The sequence below is a fragment of the Ochotona curzoniae genome, unplaced genomic scaffold, assembly GCF_017591425.1.
Source record: "Ochotona curzoniae isolate NIBS_2020 unplaced genomic scaffold, NIBS_Ocur_1.0 scaffold_2476, whole genome shotgun sequence".
Lineage (NCBI taxonomy): Eukaryota > Metazoa > Chordata > Mammalia > Lagomorpha > Ochotonidae > Ochotona > Ochotona curzoniae.
Window position 1 is genome coordinate 12,656,335 of NW_024467095.1, and position 16,975 is coordinate 12,673,309.

Here is a 16,975-nt window from a genome sequence, read left to right on the forward strand (position 1 = left end):
TTAAATTTTCAAATTATAAGCCTTTATGCTTTAGATATATTTTCAAAGTGCCTCTGAACAAAATAGCATGAATGGATCTAATTTGTAAAGAAACTGAGTGGAAATAGCATGTGTAATTTATATTTTTAGCTTATGTCCCTCCCAGGTCATCATTTCCATTCAGAGCACTCATTTCCTTGCAGATGTCTAAGATGTACAATGCCTCTAATTGCACTTGTCAGTGTTACCCAGAACAGTACTTTAAAAATCTGTACACAATTTACTCCCAATCACAGACTGAAACTACATGTAGCATGTTTGTATTAATGAGAAGCTGATCATTAGCAACGCCATGTCCAAGCATTTTATTACTGTTAAATGTAGGGAGAGAACGTTAAGACTGCAACCAAATTCTTGGCAACAGTCATTAAAACCTTGAAAAAGAATCTCGGTGTGTTTATGAGGCTTAGGTTTCTATGTTGCTCTTTGCTGATGAACTGTGTTGCTAATAATTCAAACCTGTTTTCATTTTCTCTAGTGAGCTAAATATAGCTGCTGTTGATGCAAACCTCACATTAGCTGTGTCAAAAAATGTGGCCAAGACCATCCAGTTATATGGTGTGAAATCAGAACAGCTTGTAAGTAGTATTCCTTATGTGTGAATTTTGTCTAAAATTACTAATTTTCAGTTACCCTATCATCATAACAAATGAGGTCATCTTTGTGTATTTGTTTTACTTAGTATACAAGTTGTTCTGCTGGGTTTTCTAGTGATTTTTAGGGTGGCCTGGAGACAGACTGAACTCATGGAATTTACATAAAATGATCTTTGGGCATTTCATTACCATAATTGAAAGACTCATTTAGAAAGAGTTCCTACTTTCTGTTCCAGCAGATGGCCAGATTTTTTGCGTGCTAATATGATACTTTTTTTCATTCAGTTCTTGTAGTACTGACAAATGATTTTAGAAGTATCTTATTGTTAACTTTGTTAACCGTGTTTGTTTATTAAAGACTGGCCATACATTGACATTGAAACCCTGTAGGTAATTAGATGGCTAGTGTTTCTTGTAAACTGTTTGTAAATGCTTTGCTATGTTACTTTTTTAAAACATGGTTTATGACTGTAAATAAAAGAGTTCTATACATTTATGAATTATATTGCTATAAATAGTATGTCTAGAAAGGTATAGCATAAATATTGAAAATGTCCAGAAAAAAAAAATCTGTGTGAAGTGGTCCCCTCAGAAGACAATGGTGTAAGAAAAAGCCAGTGTGTGTGTCTGTGGCAAAGAGTTTGCTTTAGGGATGGTGGGAGCAGTGGTAATGATGATGTGACTTGAATGAATGTAAAAATGGCAGAAGACTGACAAAACCAAAATGTTTCAACATGTTTGAATTGATTCTGTTAATCCAATAGTCTGTGGCTCCAAATTACCCAGAATTGCTTACCCTGCCATGCCGCAGGCTAGCAGAAGGTCGTCTTCAACCTTCGTTTTACTGTCTGTGGAATGCCTAAGCATGTAACACTCCAAAATGCATAGTAGACTGTAGTTAGTTGATTACCGACTCATGACTTAGGAACATTTTAGTGTTAATGTTTATTTCTTGGCAGCTTAAGAGAGTACTTTCTGCCTTTCTGTGTTCTTACATCTGGCATGTTTTGTTCTTAAAATCTTTCTGTGATCCTCATCCTTGAAAATAGTTTCACTTTGCAGGTTCAACACTGTTGCACAGTTAAGCTGCCTGTGCAGCACCGGAATTCCATGCAAGCATGCTGCTATTGCTGCACTCCCGATCCGGTCCCTACCTGCTGATGGGCCTGGCACAACAGCAGGTGGTGGCCCAAGAGCTTGGGCCCCTGCCAGCCGCATGGGAGACCGGATGCACTTTCTGGCTTCTGCCATCAGCCTGGCCTGGCTCTGGCTATTGCAGTCATTTGGGGAGTGAACCAGCAAATACACACTCTATTTGCCTCTCCCCCTCTTTCTCTATAATTCTTTCAAATAAGTAAATAAGTAAACAAAGGTTTTAGCAGTCTGTGTAAGTGGAAATGTTGGCTTGACATTTGATATAAAAACTGCATCTATAAATGGAAAATTATTTTCTAGGTGAAAAATTGAGACCTCTGACAGAAATCAGATTGTTAATGATGTATTGAAGCAGTGAGTTTAAATGAGAGCTTGACTTTTTCAGATTTGTTTGAAAGGCATTGTGACAGAAGAGTGAGGCACAGACAAAGGAACTGTCCAGGCACTGATTGACATCCCAGGTGGCCAGAACGGCTGAGCTTGGCTTGCCTGGAGCCACTGCCGCAAGGGGGCCAGGTACTTGGGTCACCATCTGCTGCTTTCCATGCAGATTACCAGAGAAAGCAAGGCATCTGAGCCTCAAGCCAGCACTCTGAGATGGAATGCCATTGATGTAACAGCTGTGCCACGACACTCCCTAAAAGCCTGAAATGTAAAGGCAGGCATTCTTCAGAGTGACTTGGGGGAATATGCACTGAAATACGGAAAGAACAACTTTTCAGAAGCTGGTGTTTCCCTTAAGATTATAGAAGTCTTATGATTGCCAGAACATTTGAATATAACTATAATTCACAAGAGGAGATAAGCTCATGAAAGAATTTTCCAAGTTGACTTTAATATTCTGAAGTGTAGTAGGTTATAAAATATAAGTCGTATGTAAAATACATACATATATTTCAGTTTTTTCTTTTGTTGCATATGTATGTTTTCCCTAAGATCATTCAGTTTTTGACCATGAAATATGTGTGTCTTACAAATCTAAATTTCTATAGTAAGATGTCTTTACATAATTTTTTTTTCTGATTCTGAAGTGGCTCCAAAAAGTCTGCTTTTGGGGCTGATGAGTGGCACTGCAGGTTAAGCTCTGCTTCTGCCCCAGCTCCCAGGCAGTGTACCTGGGAAGCAGCTGGTGCTGGCCTGAGAGCTCGAGTCCTTGCCCCCCACATGGGAGACCCTGATACACTCGAGGCTCCTGGCTTCCAGCAGCCCATCCCGGGCTGCTGTGCTTCTCGGGGGAATGATGCAGCGAATGGACCAGCTCTCTCTAAACATATCTTTTGTATCTCTTCCTCTCGCTGACTCTGCCTTTCAAATAAATAAATAAATCTTTTTTAAAATGTGTACTTTTTAAGGAGAAGGTAGGAAAATAAAAATAACTGCCATTATCAAACAGTTGCAAGGAATCAGAGTTTGTGCCAAGCCATTGCCATGTACCATCTCACTCCCCAGGTCCTATCAGATGATGGCAGTGACATCAGAACAAAGTGTGGGTATTATTGAGGATGATCATGACCGGTCAAGAGGGCTCAAGCCAGCATGAGCGCTAGCTGCTGTGCAAGCTGTCATTAAAGTGAGACCAGAGTCCAAACCAAAGTTTAAAGCTCTTTATTTCTGTCCTATATCTTAGATATAAACCTAGCATCTTTTTTATTATCTAAATGGGTTTAAGCTGTATTGTTCTGTGATTCATTCATCTTACAAATGACAGAGATCTATGTCTACTATTTTTATTATCTGTAATATATTTTATTTAGGTTTGTTATAGTTTATTTAACTGTGGTAGTCATTTTTTTTGAAGTTTTTTTTTTTTTAATGAAAAAAGTCAGATTACCAGAGAGAAGGAGAGACAGAAATATCTTCCATCCACTGGTTCACTCCCCAAGTGGCCTCAGTGACCGCAGCTGAGCCAGTCTGGAGCCAGGAACCTGGAGCTTCCTCTGGGTCTCCCACACGGGTGCACAGTCCCCAGGCTTTGAGCCGTCCTCTACTACTTTTCCAGGCCACAAGCAGGGAGCTGGATGGGAAGTGGGACAGCAAGTACATAAACTGGTGCCCATATAGGATCCCAGTTTATGCAAGGTGAGGACTTTAGCCACTAGTCTATCATGCTGGGCCCAACCTTGGTAATTTAATGGAGTTAGTTACTATGGTTTAATACTTTAGTTAACACACCATTAGCTAGATGATTTCGTAGTTTAGTTTCAATAATTCGGGGATTAAATATTGAGTTCATACATGTGAGTTCTAAGCAATAGGATTTACTTCCTTTAATGACTGTCTTTATTCTTTGTATTTTATGCATATATGATGAGTGTGTTAATGTTGGTCGTGGTTCTCATTATTGGAACGTGGGGCTCAGGGTATCTAATGCAAAGCAGTTCGTTCTTTTTTTTGTTTTTCTTTTCTTTTCTTTTCTTTTTTTTTTTTTTTTTTGAGGAATTAACAACAGACAGGCTGTGGCTACACTTTATGAACCAGGCCAGCTGCTGCTGAGGAGCCAGTGATTGGCTCTGGGTAGGTGCAGATTCCATCTGCAGCTCCGAGTCTGAAGGCCTTCTGAAGTCTTGATTAAGTGCTCTATTCTTAGCACATGTTGTTTGCCATCCCTGTCCCCTGCAGTGGCAGGTGGAGATTGGGACTGGATAGGCCAGGAGCATGGAGGATCTGGAGGAGGTCAGTGGTGAAGTGAGGTGATGAAATGACTTTGTCGGAGTCTGAGCAGCGCAGCGTTGGCTCAGACAGCTGCGTTTGTTCCTGTGCGCCGTTGTGGATCGTCTCCCCTGATGCTGCTGCGTTTGACGGTTGTGTTAACTGTCCAAGAGGGAATCATCTCACGCTGTCATCTCTTTGGTGATAGACTGATGTTAGGGAGAAGTCTGAGCTGAAGATGTGATGTTAACACTGGTTCTACCCCATAGCTGACTGTCCTCGTTTTGCAGATGGCTGTGGAGTGAAGCCTCGTTGTTGTTCTGCAAGTCGTCAAGGATTTGATAAATTTAACAGTAAAATATGGCTAAGGACCATGATAGAAATAAATGCGTCTTCTGAATTTCTGGAACTGTTGTCATGATGTTCACAGCTACATGCGTTGTAGTCCACCCTCGACTCTCCACTTTGCCTTGGTTAGCCTTAGGTTCCCACTTTATAACTGACTGGAGACTTTCAGAAAGTGACCGAAAAAGAAAACGCTTTACCCTTAAGAACAAGGGAAGCATTAGTAAAATTACCAAAATGTAAGATTTTTTTAAAAGATTATTTTTCTTTATTGCAAAGTCTGCTATACAGCAAAGAGGAGAGACAGAGAGGAAGTTCTTCCATCCAATCATTCACTCCCCAAGTGACCACAGTGGCCTGAGCTGAGCCGATCCAAAGGCAGGAGCTTCTTCTAGGTCTCCCACATGGGTGCAGGGTCCCAAGGCTTTGGGCTGTCCTTGACTGCTTTCCCAGGCCACAAGCTGGAAGGGAAGTAGAGCATCTGGAATACAAACCGGTGCCCATATGGGGTCCTGGCATGTGTAAGGTGAGGACTCTAACCACTAAGCTACCGCACTGGGCCTGCATTTGTTTGTTTTTTAGAATTTATTTATTTAGGTTTTTTTGAAAGTTCCACAGAGTGATGGAGAGAAAGAAAGAGAGATTTTCTGTTTACTGAATCACTCTGCAAAAACCACAGTCGCCAGGGTTGGGCTACGTGAACACCAAGAGCCTAGAGCTTCGTCTTGGGTCTCCTACGTGACAACAGTCACCCAAAGATGTGGGTCTTTTTTTTTTTGCTGCTTTCCCAGGTGCGTTAGCAGAGTGCCATATTGGAAATGGTGCAGCTGGGACTCGAACCAGTGCCAATATAGGATACCAGTGTCACAGGCAGTCCCTTCACCCATTATGCCACAAGGCCAGCTCCAAGGAACATGCTCCATAATCTTTATAAACTCAGGGAATTGTGATATATGTTGTAGATTTTCTTAAATAGCTTTTCTGATGCTTTTAACACTGCCAAAAATTATTTTAAATTATCCTGGGCTTTTAGCAAGATTGATGAGCTAAGATGTAAGGAATTGCTGTGTAAATATATTTGTTTGTCCTTTGCCATATATCTAGAAATATACCCTAAATACAAAATGCTCTGCATAGTATAATAAGTGGTATTAATCATTCTTGCTTTCCTTGATCTGAAGTATGCAATCTATAATGATCGCATTTGTTAAGAAAATAAATAAGTTATTTTTGTCTGTGTCACAGATTAGTCATTCAAAAAGTGCCTTACACAGTTGTTGTTTTTTGTTTTTTTAATAATTTTACTTAGTTGATTAGGGTACAAAGGGTCAAGGGCTACAGGAAAGTTGTTTCCACACTAATATCATCATTTTCCCCCTGTATCTGAGGTCAGGCGAGAAACAAAGGGAGAAGCCCCACCCAGCCTCCCACCCATCCCAGGTCCCCAATGTGAGGCATGCTCCGAGGGTCCTGCTCGAGCAGTTTTGATAATTCAACAGTTCTGAATTGCTGCCAATCTCGCCGTTCCAATCGTGATGAAATCTATTCAGAATCCACTGGCTGACATAGTCTCTTCATGGTTGGGGTTCTGAGATCAGCAGTTCAGTTGGAGGGATCCCCAGAGAAACTTCATCTGAGGTGATGCCAGACCTGATTCTTGTGTGCGTTTGCCAGTACAGGGTCCGGCACAGTCCGTCGCCCCAGTCAGCTTATGCACACGCTGGTCGTTGCAGTTGCTGGGTCAGTTCTGTTTCCAGCCCTGTCTTCCATGCGAACCAATGGGTGCTGCAGTCCAGCTCGATCCTGCCCACTTCATACTCGGCCTTCCCACAAACCAGTGGGAGCTGCAGCCTAGTTGGGGTGACTTCCCATAACCCCCTCCAGGCCTGCCCCGTACCCTCGTTCCCATGCATGCCAGTGTGTACCGCAGGCTTGTTCAGTCTCCTACAACCCATCTAGCTCTCATACATGTCAATGAGCACTGAAACCTAGTTCAACCCAACCAGCCCTACTATCCAGCCCACATACATACTGGCAGGATTATTTTTTATTAAGCTCTTCAAAGAAATTTCATTTTTTCATGTAATCTAAAATCTTTGAGGGACAGGAGTTTTTAGAACGGATAAAGTTATCTTGTATAACAGTTCTTGAGTTTGAGGATACTTCAGAAAGTTGAGGGAAAAAGAAATTAATAAGTAAATATATGTCGGTGCAAAAAATTTTGAAATTGGGGCCCAGTGCAGTGGCTCCGTGTGTAAATCTACACCTTACATACGCCGGGATCCCGTGTGGATGCTGGTTCATGTCCCGGCTGCTCCCCTTCCTGTCCTGCAACCTGCTTGTGGCCTGGGAAAGCAGTCGAGGATGACCCAAAGCCTTGGGACCCTGCACTTATATTTTGCCTTTCAAGTAGATAAAAGATAACATTTTTTGATGGCTGGTGCTCTGTTGCAGTGGGCTAACTTATTGCCTGCAACACTGGTAATCCCACAAGGGTACCAGGTCACGTCCCAGCTGCTCCACTTCTGATCCAACTCCCTGCTAATCGTTTGAAAAAAAAAGCAGTGGAGTCAGACCCACATGCTTGAGCCCCTTTCTGCACATGCCGATCTAGGTGAAGATCTTGGTTCCTGCTCAGTGTAGCCATTTGGGGGGTGAACCAATGAATTAAACATCTCCGTTTCTCTAATTCTGACTTTCAAATAAATACATCTTAAAATTTTTTTCTTAAAAAATGAGAAAATTGTAGAATGCCAGTATCAGTAAAGGTCAAGCATGTAAAAAACAAAAACGTTTAGATGCATCAGAAATAAGAAATGAATGGAGAAATGGATATGTAATATATAAAGCAGTAATTATAAAATGTGGAATTTAGGTATTTCCTATGTAATACTTAAAATTTGAAGGCATTCACAAAAATGTTATAGACAACAGTATATTGCTTTTTTTTTTTCATGGGTTATTGATTTAGTTAGTTGAACGGCAGAGGAGGAGAGCTTTGGCTCTCACAGTCAGAGCTGGACCTGGCTAAAGCCAACGGTCAGTAGGTTCAGCCCAGGCTCACATACAGGTGGTAGTGTTCAACACTGACCATCTTCTGCCTTCCCAGGCACGTCAGCAGGAACCTGGGTCAGAAATGAAGCAGCTGATAGACCACACTCCAGTGTGAGATGCTGCCAGTACAACCAGTAACTTTATTACTTTTGTTGTTTAGACATATTTCTGAAAAGTATTTTAAGTTTTCAAAGATAAAATGTAAGGGCAGCAAGATGTTGTTTACACGTTGTTGTCTCGGGATGCCCCCACTGTGTCTTCCTGGTTTAACTCTGAATGTGGCCCCACCCAAAGCCATAGCTGGTTTGCACTGGAGAATCCTTTCCATCTTTGTCAATTCCCCCATTCCTGTTTAACCCGTTGTTGTTTAAAAAACCCTGAAAGCTGAACTTTGTAGTAACAGGGAACACTGTCCTTTTTTTTTCCTTTTTTGACAGCTTTCCCAGGCTGATATATCAAGGAAATGCTCTAGTATTATTAGAGCTAGATTTCAGAAAATAATTGGCAATATTTCATATTAACTTTGTGAACTTGAAATAGATCAGACAGTAATATAATTATGTGGACTTGCTAGACAATTTACTGAATGTATAACAGTCCTGATAAATAGTTGGTTTTCATCATGGAGAACAAATATGTCTTTAGCTTTGTCTTATGCAACACTTTTATCAGTGAGCTCAACAAAAATGCAGATGTGATATTTAAAATGTTCCAGTAACATAATTTGCATGATATATTGAGTATCCTCATTGATAGAACGTTCAGAATACTAGGCGTTGTTGAAAGGATTGATGAGCTTAATTAGAAACTAGAAAAAAGGTAGTGTGTATAAACATTGGCCATTCTTATACACAGTCCCCGGAAAAGAAACTCATGCTAACCACCCCAGCTGATTTAAAATTGACGTGGAATTCTAGATCGACTCTAAACCTGTTTGAACAGTACTGCTAGTACTAAGGACAAAATTATTAAGATAATCTTGACCTTTAGTAATGAAACATAGAGTCTGGAATATTGCATCTGCTGGTAAATTACATGCAGGATAAGAAAAAAAAATGTCAAGGATGACTAATATTATTGGCCTGTTATACCTGCCTAGAGTAGGGAATGCTGTTTACTGAAAAATTGTTTTTAAAGCGACTTTGTGAAGGATAAAGGGAGATAAGTCATGCATTTGGCTATAGGAGTACTCAGTTTGAAGTACAAAGAAGAGGTACTAAATGGGTGTTAGGCATCAGGAGTTCAGGGTATCTGTGGACACCGATAATCTCAGTATACTTCATGCTTCTCAGCCAGAGCTCTGGGTCCCCTCCTCCTTTCCTGGGATGGTTTTGGTTGTCAATTGTGTATATGTGTGAGTGTGTGGAGGTGCTGCTGGCATGTAGGGAGTGGAGGCCAAGAATTCCACTAGGCATCCCATAATGCATATGACAGCCCTGCAGAGCAGAGCTACCTGGTCCGGAACATAGCAGAGCTTGAAAGTGTTCAGATGCTCATCTTGGGAGAAGGTATAGACGGCGAAGAGACTGAGACAACAACGAGAAGCAGTCACGATAGAGAGTAAATCTGAGCAGGACCGGCCAGTCTTGCGGGGTGGGGGCAATATCCTGAGCACCACTTTAAAAAAATGGTCAGCTGTGTCATGCTGACCGTAGGGTAAGATGAAGACTGTCTGGGTTGCCAGTGTGGAGATAATGACTTGAGCAGGAGCTGCTTGGTAGGTGGGCACAATGGCCTGAATGGGAAGAAATGAAATAGAAATGAGCTTCAACAACCTTTGTGTTGAAAGAAGAGCAGCTAAAATCCGCAGGGGAATTACTCAGTAGAGACTTCAAAATTGATGCTGTGATAGAGACAGGGAATGGTTTCAGGAGTAATGAGCTTCATATGGGATAGGGTCCAGTGCAGTTGTGGAGTAATTGGCCAGGCAGGGGAGCGGACATTGCAACTATGGTAACACACACTCCAGGGTTTCAGAGGTAAGCAAGGTTGAAATGTAGAAATCCTGCGAGTGCCTTTGTGTTTTTTGTTTATTTGTTTGTTTTTGTTTTTTTAAGAGAAGTCTATAGCAAAGTTTTCAGCTGAGAATAAGGAGGAAGGTGGTTTTTGGAAATTAAAAAAAAGGTGAGGAAAGCTGTCTGGGATGAGGAGAGAATGGAGCGTGGCATCTAATTATCAGGCAGTCCCAAGGAGCCCTAGTGGGGCATGGATTCTTACTGTGACCCGCAAAGGAAGCAGTCCATTCCACTCCTGGCCTGGGATAGAATCTGACCATAACCAGGTCTGCTGGATGACCGTAAATGCTCCCTTGCCTCTCCATCTCTCAGAACTAATGGAATCTTCTAGGCCAGTACCTCCACAGGGGTACAGCAGCCCATCACCTCTCCCACATTATCACTCTGCTGAAATCGATAATGGTAGATCCTGGACTCCAACCCTGAAAGTAGGGAAGGAAAGAAATGAGGATCAGAAACAGCTAGGAAATAGAAGGCGATCCCAAGCGTTCGAGGAATGGTTGAAATTAGAATTAAAGGAAAAGCTAGGAAGAGGCAGCCTGAATAAAATGGAAATTCAGATTGCAGAAGAAGTTTAGATTTATTAATAGTTAGAATAAGAGCGCGATGGTGAAAGAGGTGAGTTGGAGCAGAAATATAGTCCAGGCTTTGAGAAGAGTCATCATTGAGTGTTGACATAATCAAGAATTATTAGGCTGCACCGTGGGTGGTATAGTAACTTAAGCCTCCACCTGCGGTGCCAACATTCCATAAATAAATCTTTTAAAAAGTAATTATTAGAGCAATAAGCAGCCGTGAGAATACCTACTGCTCAGACCTTGATCCCTAATGCCACTTCTCACGGAAAGGTTCCAGTCGTGGAGACATGACTGATTGTGCATAAAAGTGTTATGTCACCATGCATTTATGAAGTTAATAGCAGAACTGTAGTTTGGTACGGATGTAACCTTAAAAAAAAAAGATCTATTTCTTTTTATTGGAAAAACATTTCTTTTCCTTTGGAAAAACATTTACAGAGAGGAGGAGAGACAGAGAGATCTTTTGTCCACTGGTTCACTCCCCAAGTGGTCACAATGGCTGGAGCTGAACCAATCCAGAGCCAGGAGCCCCTTTCGAGTCTCCGGCGTGGGTGCAGGTTCCCAAGGCTGTAGGTCGTCCTCTGCTGCTTTCCCAGGCCACAGGCAGGGAGCTGGGTGGGAAGTAGAGCAGCTGACACATGAACCGGCACCCATATAGGATCCTAGCTCTGCAAAGTGATGGTGTAGCCACTGGATCATCATGCTGGGCCCAGATACTTAATAGAAACATGGGGCCTGTGTTATGGCCTAGCAAATAAAGCCACCACCTGTGACACTGGTATCCCATGTGCACTGTGATTCATGCCGTGGCTGCTGCGCTTTTGGTCCAGCAACATGCTGATGCTCCTTGCAAAGCAAGGAAGGATGGCCCACGTGCTTGGGTCCCCACACCCACATGTGAGACTGGGATGAAGCTTCTGGCTCCTGACTTTGGCCTGAGCCCATCCATAGCATCACAGCCACTCGGAGAGAGTGAACCAGTGGGTGGAAAGTCTCTCTGTCTCTAACTCTTTCTTTTAAAGATATACACCTTTAAAACAACAGCAAAAAGAAATACACACCTTTGAGCCCAGCACAATGGCTCAGTGGCTGAAATTCTCACCTTGCATGTGCTGGGGTCCCATATGGGCACTGGTTCATGTCCTGGCTACTGTACTTCCCATCCAGCTCCTTGCTTGTGCCCTGGGAAAGCAGTCGAGGATGACCCTCACCCTGAGACCCTACACCCGTGTGGGAGACCCGAAAGAGGCTTCTGGCTCCTGGCTTCGGGTTAGCTCAGCTCCTGCTGTTGCAGACACTTCAGGAGTGAACCAGTGGATGGAAGATTTTTCTGCCCTGTCTCTCTCTTTGCGAATCTGCCTTTCCCATAAAAACAAATCTTTTCAAAAAATACATACTTTGAAGTATTTCAGAGTAGAGGACCATAATATATGTAGGATTCAGAAAATAAAGTACATGTGTTCATGTGTGTGTGTGCAAAAAAAGTGCAAGGAATAAAGTACATGGAATATGATGGTTAAAAATGATGAAATCCAGAGCAGGTGTGTATGTTGTGTCTTACAAGTATCATTTTCTTGTAAAATATTTTAAAAATTTGTTCGTTTATATTGAAAAAGCAGATTTACAGAGAGGAGAGACAGAAAGATCTTCCATCCGCTGATGTACTCTCCACATAATTGCAACAGCTGGAGCTGGGCACAGCAGGAGCTAGGTAACAGAGAGCCTCCCCTGGGTCTCCCACATGGACGCAAAGTCCCAGGGACGTGGCCCCTCCACTGCCTCCCCAGGCCACAAGCAGTGAGCTGGATGAGAAGCAGAGCCGGTGAGACACCAGCTGGCACCTATGTGGGATCATGACACTTAGAGGTGGGATTAGCTAGTTGAGCTATCGTGCCAGGCCACTTTTTAAAATATTTAAACAGACATACAAACATTATACATATTTATGAGGAATCATGATTGTTTTAATAAACAATGTTCTAATTTTTTCAAGAGAAATAAGCAGCATGTTAACGTTGTTTATAACCACTACTGTGCAGTAGAACCCGGAGCTTCTCACTAACTGTGTACCTTTCAAACAGCCGTTCCCATTTCCACTTCCTGTCCTTCCTCCCCAGCATCTTGTGTCCAGAGCTGTTGTTGCAATCTCCGGGAGATCACCTGTGTTTCTACTCTGCATAGAAGTGAGACCATGTGATACTTATCTTTGCCTGTCTTATTTTGCTTAAAATAATGACCCTCAGGGTCCAGCACAATAGCCTAGTGGCTAAAGTCCTCACTTTCCACATGCCAGGATCCCATATGGGCTCCAATTTTAATCCTGGCTGCATCACTTCCCATCCAGCTGCCTGCTTGTGGCCTGGGAAGGCACTAGAGGACGGCCCAAAGCCTTGGGACCCTATACCGACGCTGGAGACCCAGAAGAGGCTCCGGGATCCTGGCTTCAGATTGCTCAGCTCTAAACATTGCGGCCACTCGGGGAGTGAATCAACAGATGGAGGATTTCTCTCTCTCTCTCTCTCCTCCTCTCTGTATATATGACTTTCTAAATAAATAAATAAACACTTTAAATAATGACCTCCAGTTTCCTATATGTACTCGGATTGCTTTTTCTTATGTATTTATTTCAAAGACACAATTACAGAGATGGAGAGACAATTCACTCCCTGAATGGTTGCTAGGATGAGGAACTCGCAGTGGATATAGGAGCTCAAATCCATTGTCAAACTCTGCTGCCTCGCCAGGCATGTTAGCGGAGAGCTGGATTGGAAGCATAGCAGCCGTGACTCAAACTAATGTTCAAGGGATGCTGGCATCCCAGGCAGCTGTGTCACAGCTGTCACAGTGTCACTGTGTCACAGCTCTGGCCCCGGTTTTTATTCATACACATTTTGAAATTATTAAAAAAAAAAAACAAAACACCACAGGCCTGGTGGCGTGGCCTAGTGGCTAAAGTCCTTGTCTTGAATGCACCGGGATCCCCTATGGGTGCTGGTTCTAATCCCGGCAGCTCCACTTCCCATCCAGCTCCCTGCTTGTGGCCTGGGAAAGCAGTGGAGGACGGCCCAAAGCTTTGGGACACTGCACCCATGTGGGAGACCCAGAAGAAGTTCCTGGATCCTGGCTTCGGATCGGTATAGCATCGGCTATTGCGGTCACTTGGGGAGTGAATCATCGGATGGAAGATCTTCCTTTCTGTTTCTCCTCCTCTCTGTATATCAGACTTTGTAATAAAAGAAAAAAAATCTTAAAAAAAAAGCACCATGATAGGAGTTAGTGTTGACAAAGATAGTGGGCCACCTATGTAAGTTGTGCAGTAAGGTAAGCAACAGAATATCAGAAGCTTCCAATCTTCTGAACACTTACATTTTATATTGACATTTTTAGTTTTTCCTTATTTTTGGCACAATGATAGTTTAGGAGCTGGGTTGTGTTACCAGAGATGTGCTTCCCGTGTACCACTGACTAGACTCCCACATCCGCCTGGTCACCTCCATTGAGTTCCTAGTTGCTCAAGTCCAAACCCGACACCGTGCTTGGATATATCCAGTTAATGGGCAGGAACTTCTCCCCACTGAAAGGTTTGTTTGTGAGTATAAAAATAGGTGCACGCGGTAACTGTGGTGTCTTTTTGTGTCGAATTCCTACAGCTCTGCACACAAGGAGATGCAAGTCAAGTGATCGGGCCTCTCACTGAAGGACAGAAAAGAAACGTGGCCGTGGTCAACTCATTGTATAAGTTACACCAGTCAGTAACAAAGGTACCTTTCAGTTTAGTCCCTTTTACTTAGATTTGAATCATTTTTTATTCTGTCTCAAATCCAGACAGTTTAGAAATTATTGCAAAAGAATACAATGGAAGCATGATTGTAAACTATGCTGAGGTGTTTGCTCTTTATAAATGACGTTTGAGCCTGGCCTTTATTATTTGTGTGGCTTTTTATCTATTTGTTTAAAGTACATAAGCTGTAAATGTATGAATCTGTTAAGTTTGTTAGTCAAATTATTTAAGGGTGAATCATACATGTTTCATGATTACTGAAAAGCGCAATTTGCTGTTGTGTGGGGCAGTGGCAAATCATAGCAAAACTGAAGGCAGTAAGAAGTCTCGGGCCCTCCAGCGTGCCATGAAGGGTCAGCAAAGGCCAGGAGAGGCTGTGTTATAAGCAGCAAGTGTTTGTGATGTTGTCACTGATGATTGCCTGCAAACAGACCACATACATTCTTCTCACTAGTTTATGTAAAACGGCATACTATTTCTGTAATCCTGTACAATCACTTTGAATCATCTCTAGTCAACACAATGCGGATACCTTATACACGGTGTTGTTTAGGGAATGGTGACTGGATTTAATAAAAAGTCTGCGTGTGTGCAGTGTACACACAGTTGCTTTTTCTTTCAGCTGTTTTCCATCAGTGGGTGAGTCTTCAGATTTGGAACCTATAAAACTGAAGATTCATCTATATTGTACTTATTATTTTAAACTGTATTCTTAAATAATAGGAAAATAACACTTTCAATCCTGTCTGACTTTTGAGTAGCTTGTGTGTAATTGTTGTCTGCAAGTCATTTTCAAAATATCTAGTGAGTAGGAAGATAATTATTTAGAAGATCTGAAGCAAACTGAAGGTAAGTGATGTTCTTTAAGGTTTGGCCTCTAACATGAGCTCTGACCTGCTAGACTGTGTCTTAGACTGTAAGTGATTATTACTCACTGGACAACTTCAGCAAAGCCTTTGGCCACTTAGACATGCAGAATTTGTGTATTTCTTACAGTAAGAATAATATGTTGTAAAGGGTTATTGCTATCATTTCACATGATCTGTCTTCAAAACTCATGGCAAAAATTTAAACTCCAAAGTCATAAGTTCAAGGCACATTGATACAGAGTCATAAGTTAGTAGTTCTCCGGGATGGACTTAATCCGGCAGGAAACAGGCCTGCTGGGGGATTCCTGGGGTCAACGGAAGCTTGCCTGTGTAAGACAGTTCTCGTGAGAGGGTCGCTCCTAAGACCTGAGCGCAGCCCGGCCTCTCTGCTTACGGGCGCACTGTGTGAGCCTTCCTCCCCTGCCCGTCACACTTCTGCCACTGATAACTCATCAAAGGTGCCACCAACACATGCCGCATCTTGGACTTGAACATCCCAAACTGGGAGCCAAATAAACCTTTTTAAAACCCTTTATAAACTTAGTTCTTTCAGATATGTCAGTGCAGTCATACAAAGATGACTCTACAGATATTCACAGGTAATTCTCAGAAAAGCAAAAGCATCAGAAACATTGATACATTTCCAGTTCTGTTCATCTTTGAAGAATCACAAGCAATGATTGATTCTAACCTAATTCAAATGTCTTCGTTGGTATTTTCAGTATGTACAATGTGTACACCAGTTTGTAAAACTGAACGTGTCTGATGTTTGTATTTTAAAGACTTGTTCAAAATTAGCCTTAAGAAAAATGATTTTTTTAAGAAATAAGCAAATATGGCTTTATAGTGACCTTTTCAGGTTAAAACCTCATCTTACCTATCTAAAGTGAATCAAGACAAGCCAACTTCTAGTATTCCAATTGTTTGAATTATCTGAATGATACATTTGCTTTGTGCCTGGAAGTATTTTTCAGCCTATCTTAATAAATACTAATGAGTTTGTAAATCATGCATAAGATATTACCAAAAAGTAATGATAATATTTTAGATGTAGCTTGTGGAAACAACTTTGTTATGTTCAAAATTAGTATCCACAAAATGAATGACTTCAGCAAAACTGTAATTAGATCCAAACCTTGTTCCAGGTGGTCTCCAGCCAGAGCTCATTTCCAGCAGCAGCTGAACAAACTATTCTTTCAGCCCTCCAGGTAAAAGAATTGAATTTAATCTTTGTATGCATCAGAGTGCTTTTGGAGTTATTTATTTGAGTGGAAGATGTATTTTTAAAAAATAATTCAGAATCCCCTGTATAAACCAACATTAATATGTTGATAATTATCTTAAAGAGAAAGGATACATATGTGTTCTAGTTTCCAGAATTTAAATGTAGACTTTTTTTTAATTTTGAATTTCATAGGGTCCCACACCCTGACTGATTTACCCCATAGTATTATAATTATTACAATAGTATAGTCCTTCATAAGCAGTCATAGTCTATCAGTCTGTAATTTAAGTGTGTCCTGACATTGCTGGTACAGACAATAGCAGACAGTCCAGCATCCCATTGTCTAGATATGTCCAACAGTCATTGGGAGTCCATCTTTGATTTGGAAGTAGGAATGCATACTGCATTGCATCTTCACATCTGAATATGATAGTCTCTATGACGCCATCACTATACATTCCCTTAATGTAGACTCTTTTGGTGTTTACAATTGTGCCTCACCTGGGATGATTATATACATACAGGCAGGAATCTTCTATGCATTTTCTGTCTCAGAGCAGTGTAGCCTAGTCTTATCCCATTAAAGCACTGGTTCTCTTCCAAGATGTTTTGTTCCCTAGGAGACATTTCAGACCTGTCCTGATGAAGAATGTGGTATTACTGGCATCT

The 16,975-nt window shown here is 41.8% G+C and overlaps 1 protein-coding gene across 9 annotated transcripts in view; it reads left to right on the forward strand.

Moving 5' to 3' along the window:
- The window catches only part of COG5 (component of oligomeric golgi complex 5), a 215,546-nt gene that overhangs the window by 171,102 nt on the left and 27,469 nt on the right, over positions 1-16,975 (forward strand). For 7 of the 9 annotated variants that reach the window (XM_041002473.1, XM_041002465.1, XM_041002469.1 and 4 more), the window contains 3 exons: positions 518-617; positions 14,082-14,192; positions 16,227-16,289. In XM_041002473.1, the coding sequence (XP_040858407.1) occupies positions 518-617; positions 14,082-14,192; positions 16,227-16,289 (274 nt within the window). The remainder of the gene's footprint in view (positions 1-517; positions 618-14,081; positions 14,193-16,226; positions 16,290-16,975) is intronic. The other 2 variants (XM_041002466.1, XM_041002468.1) reach the window with 2 other exon arrangements.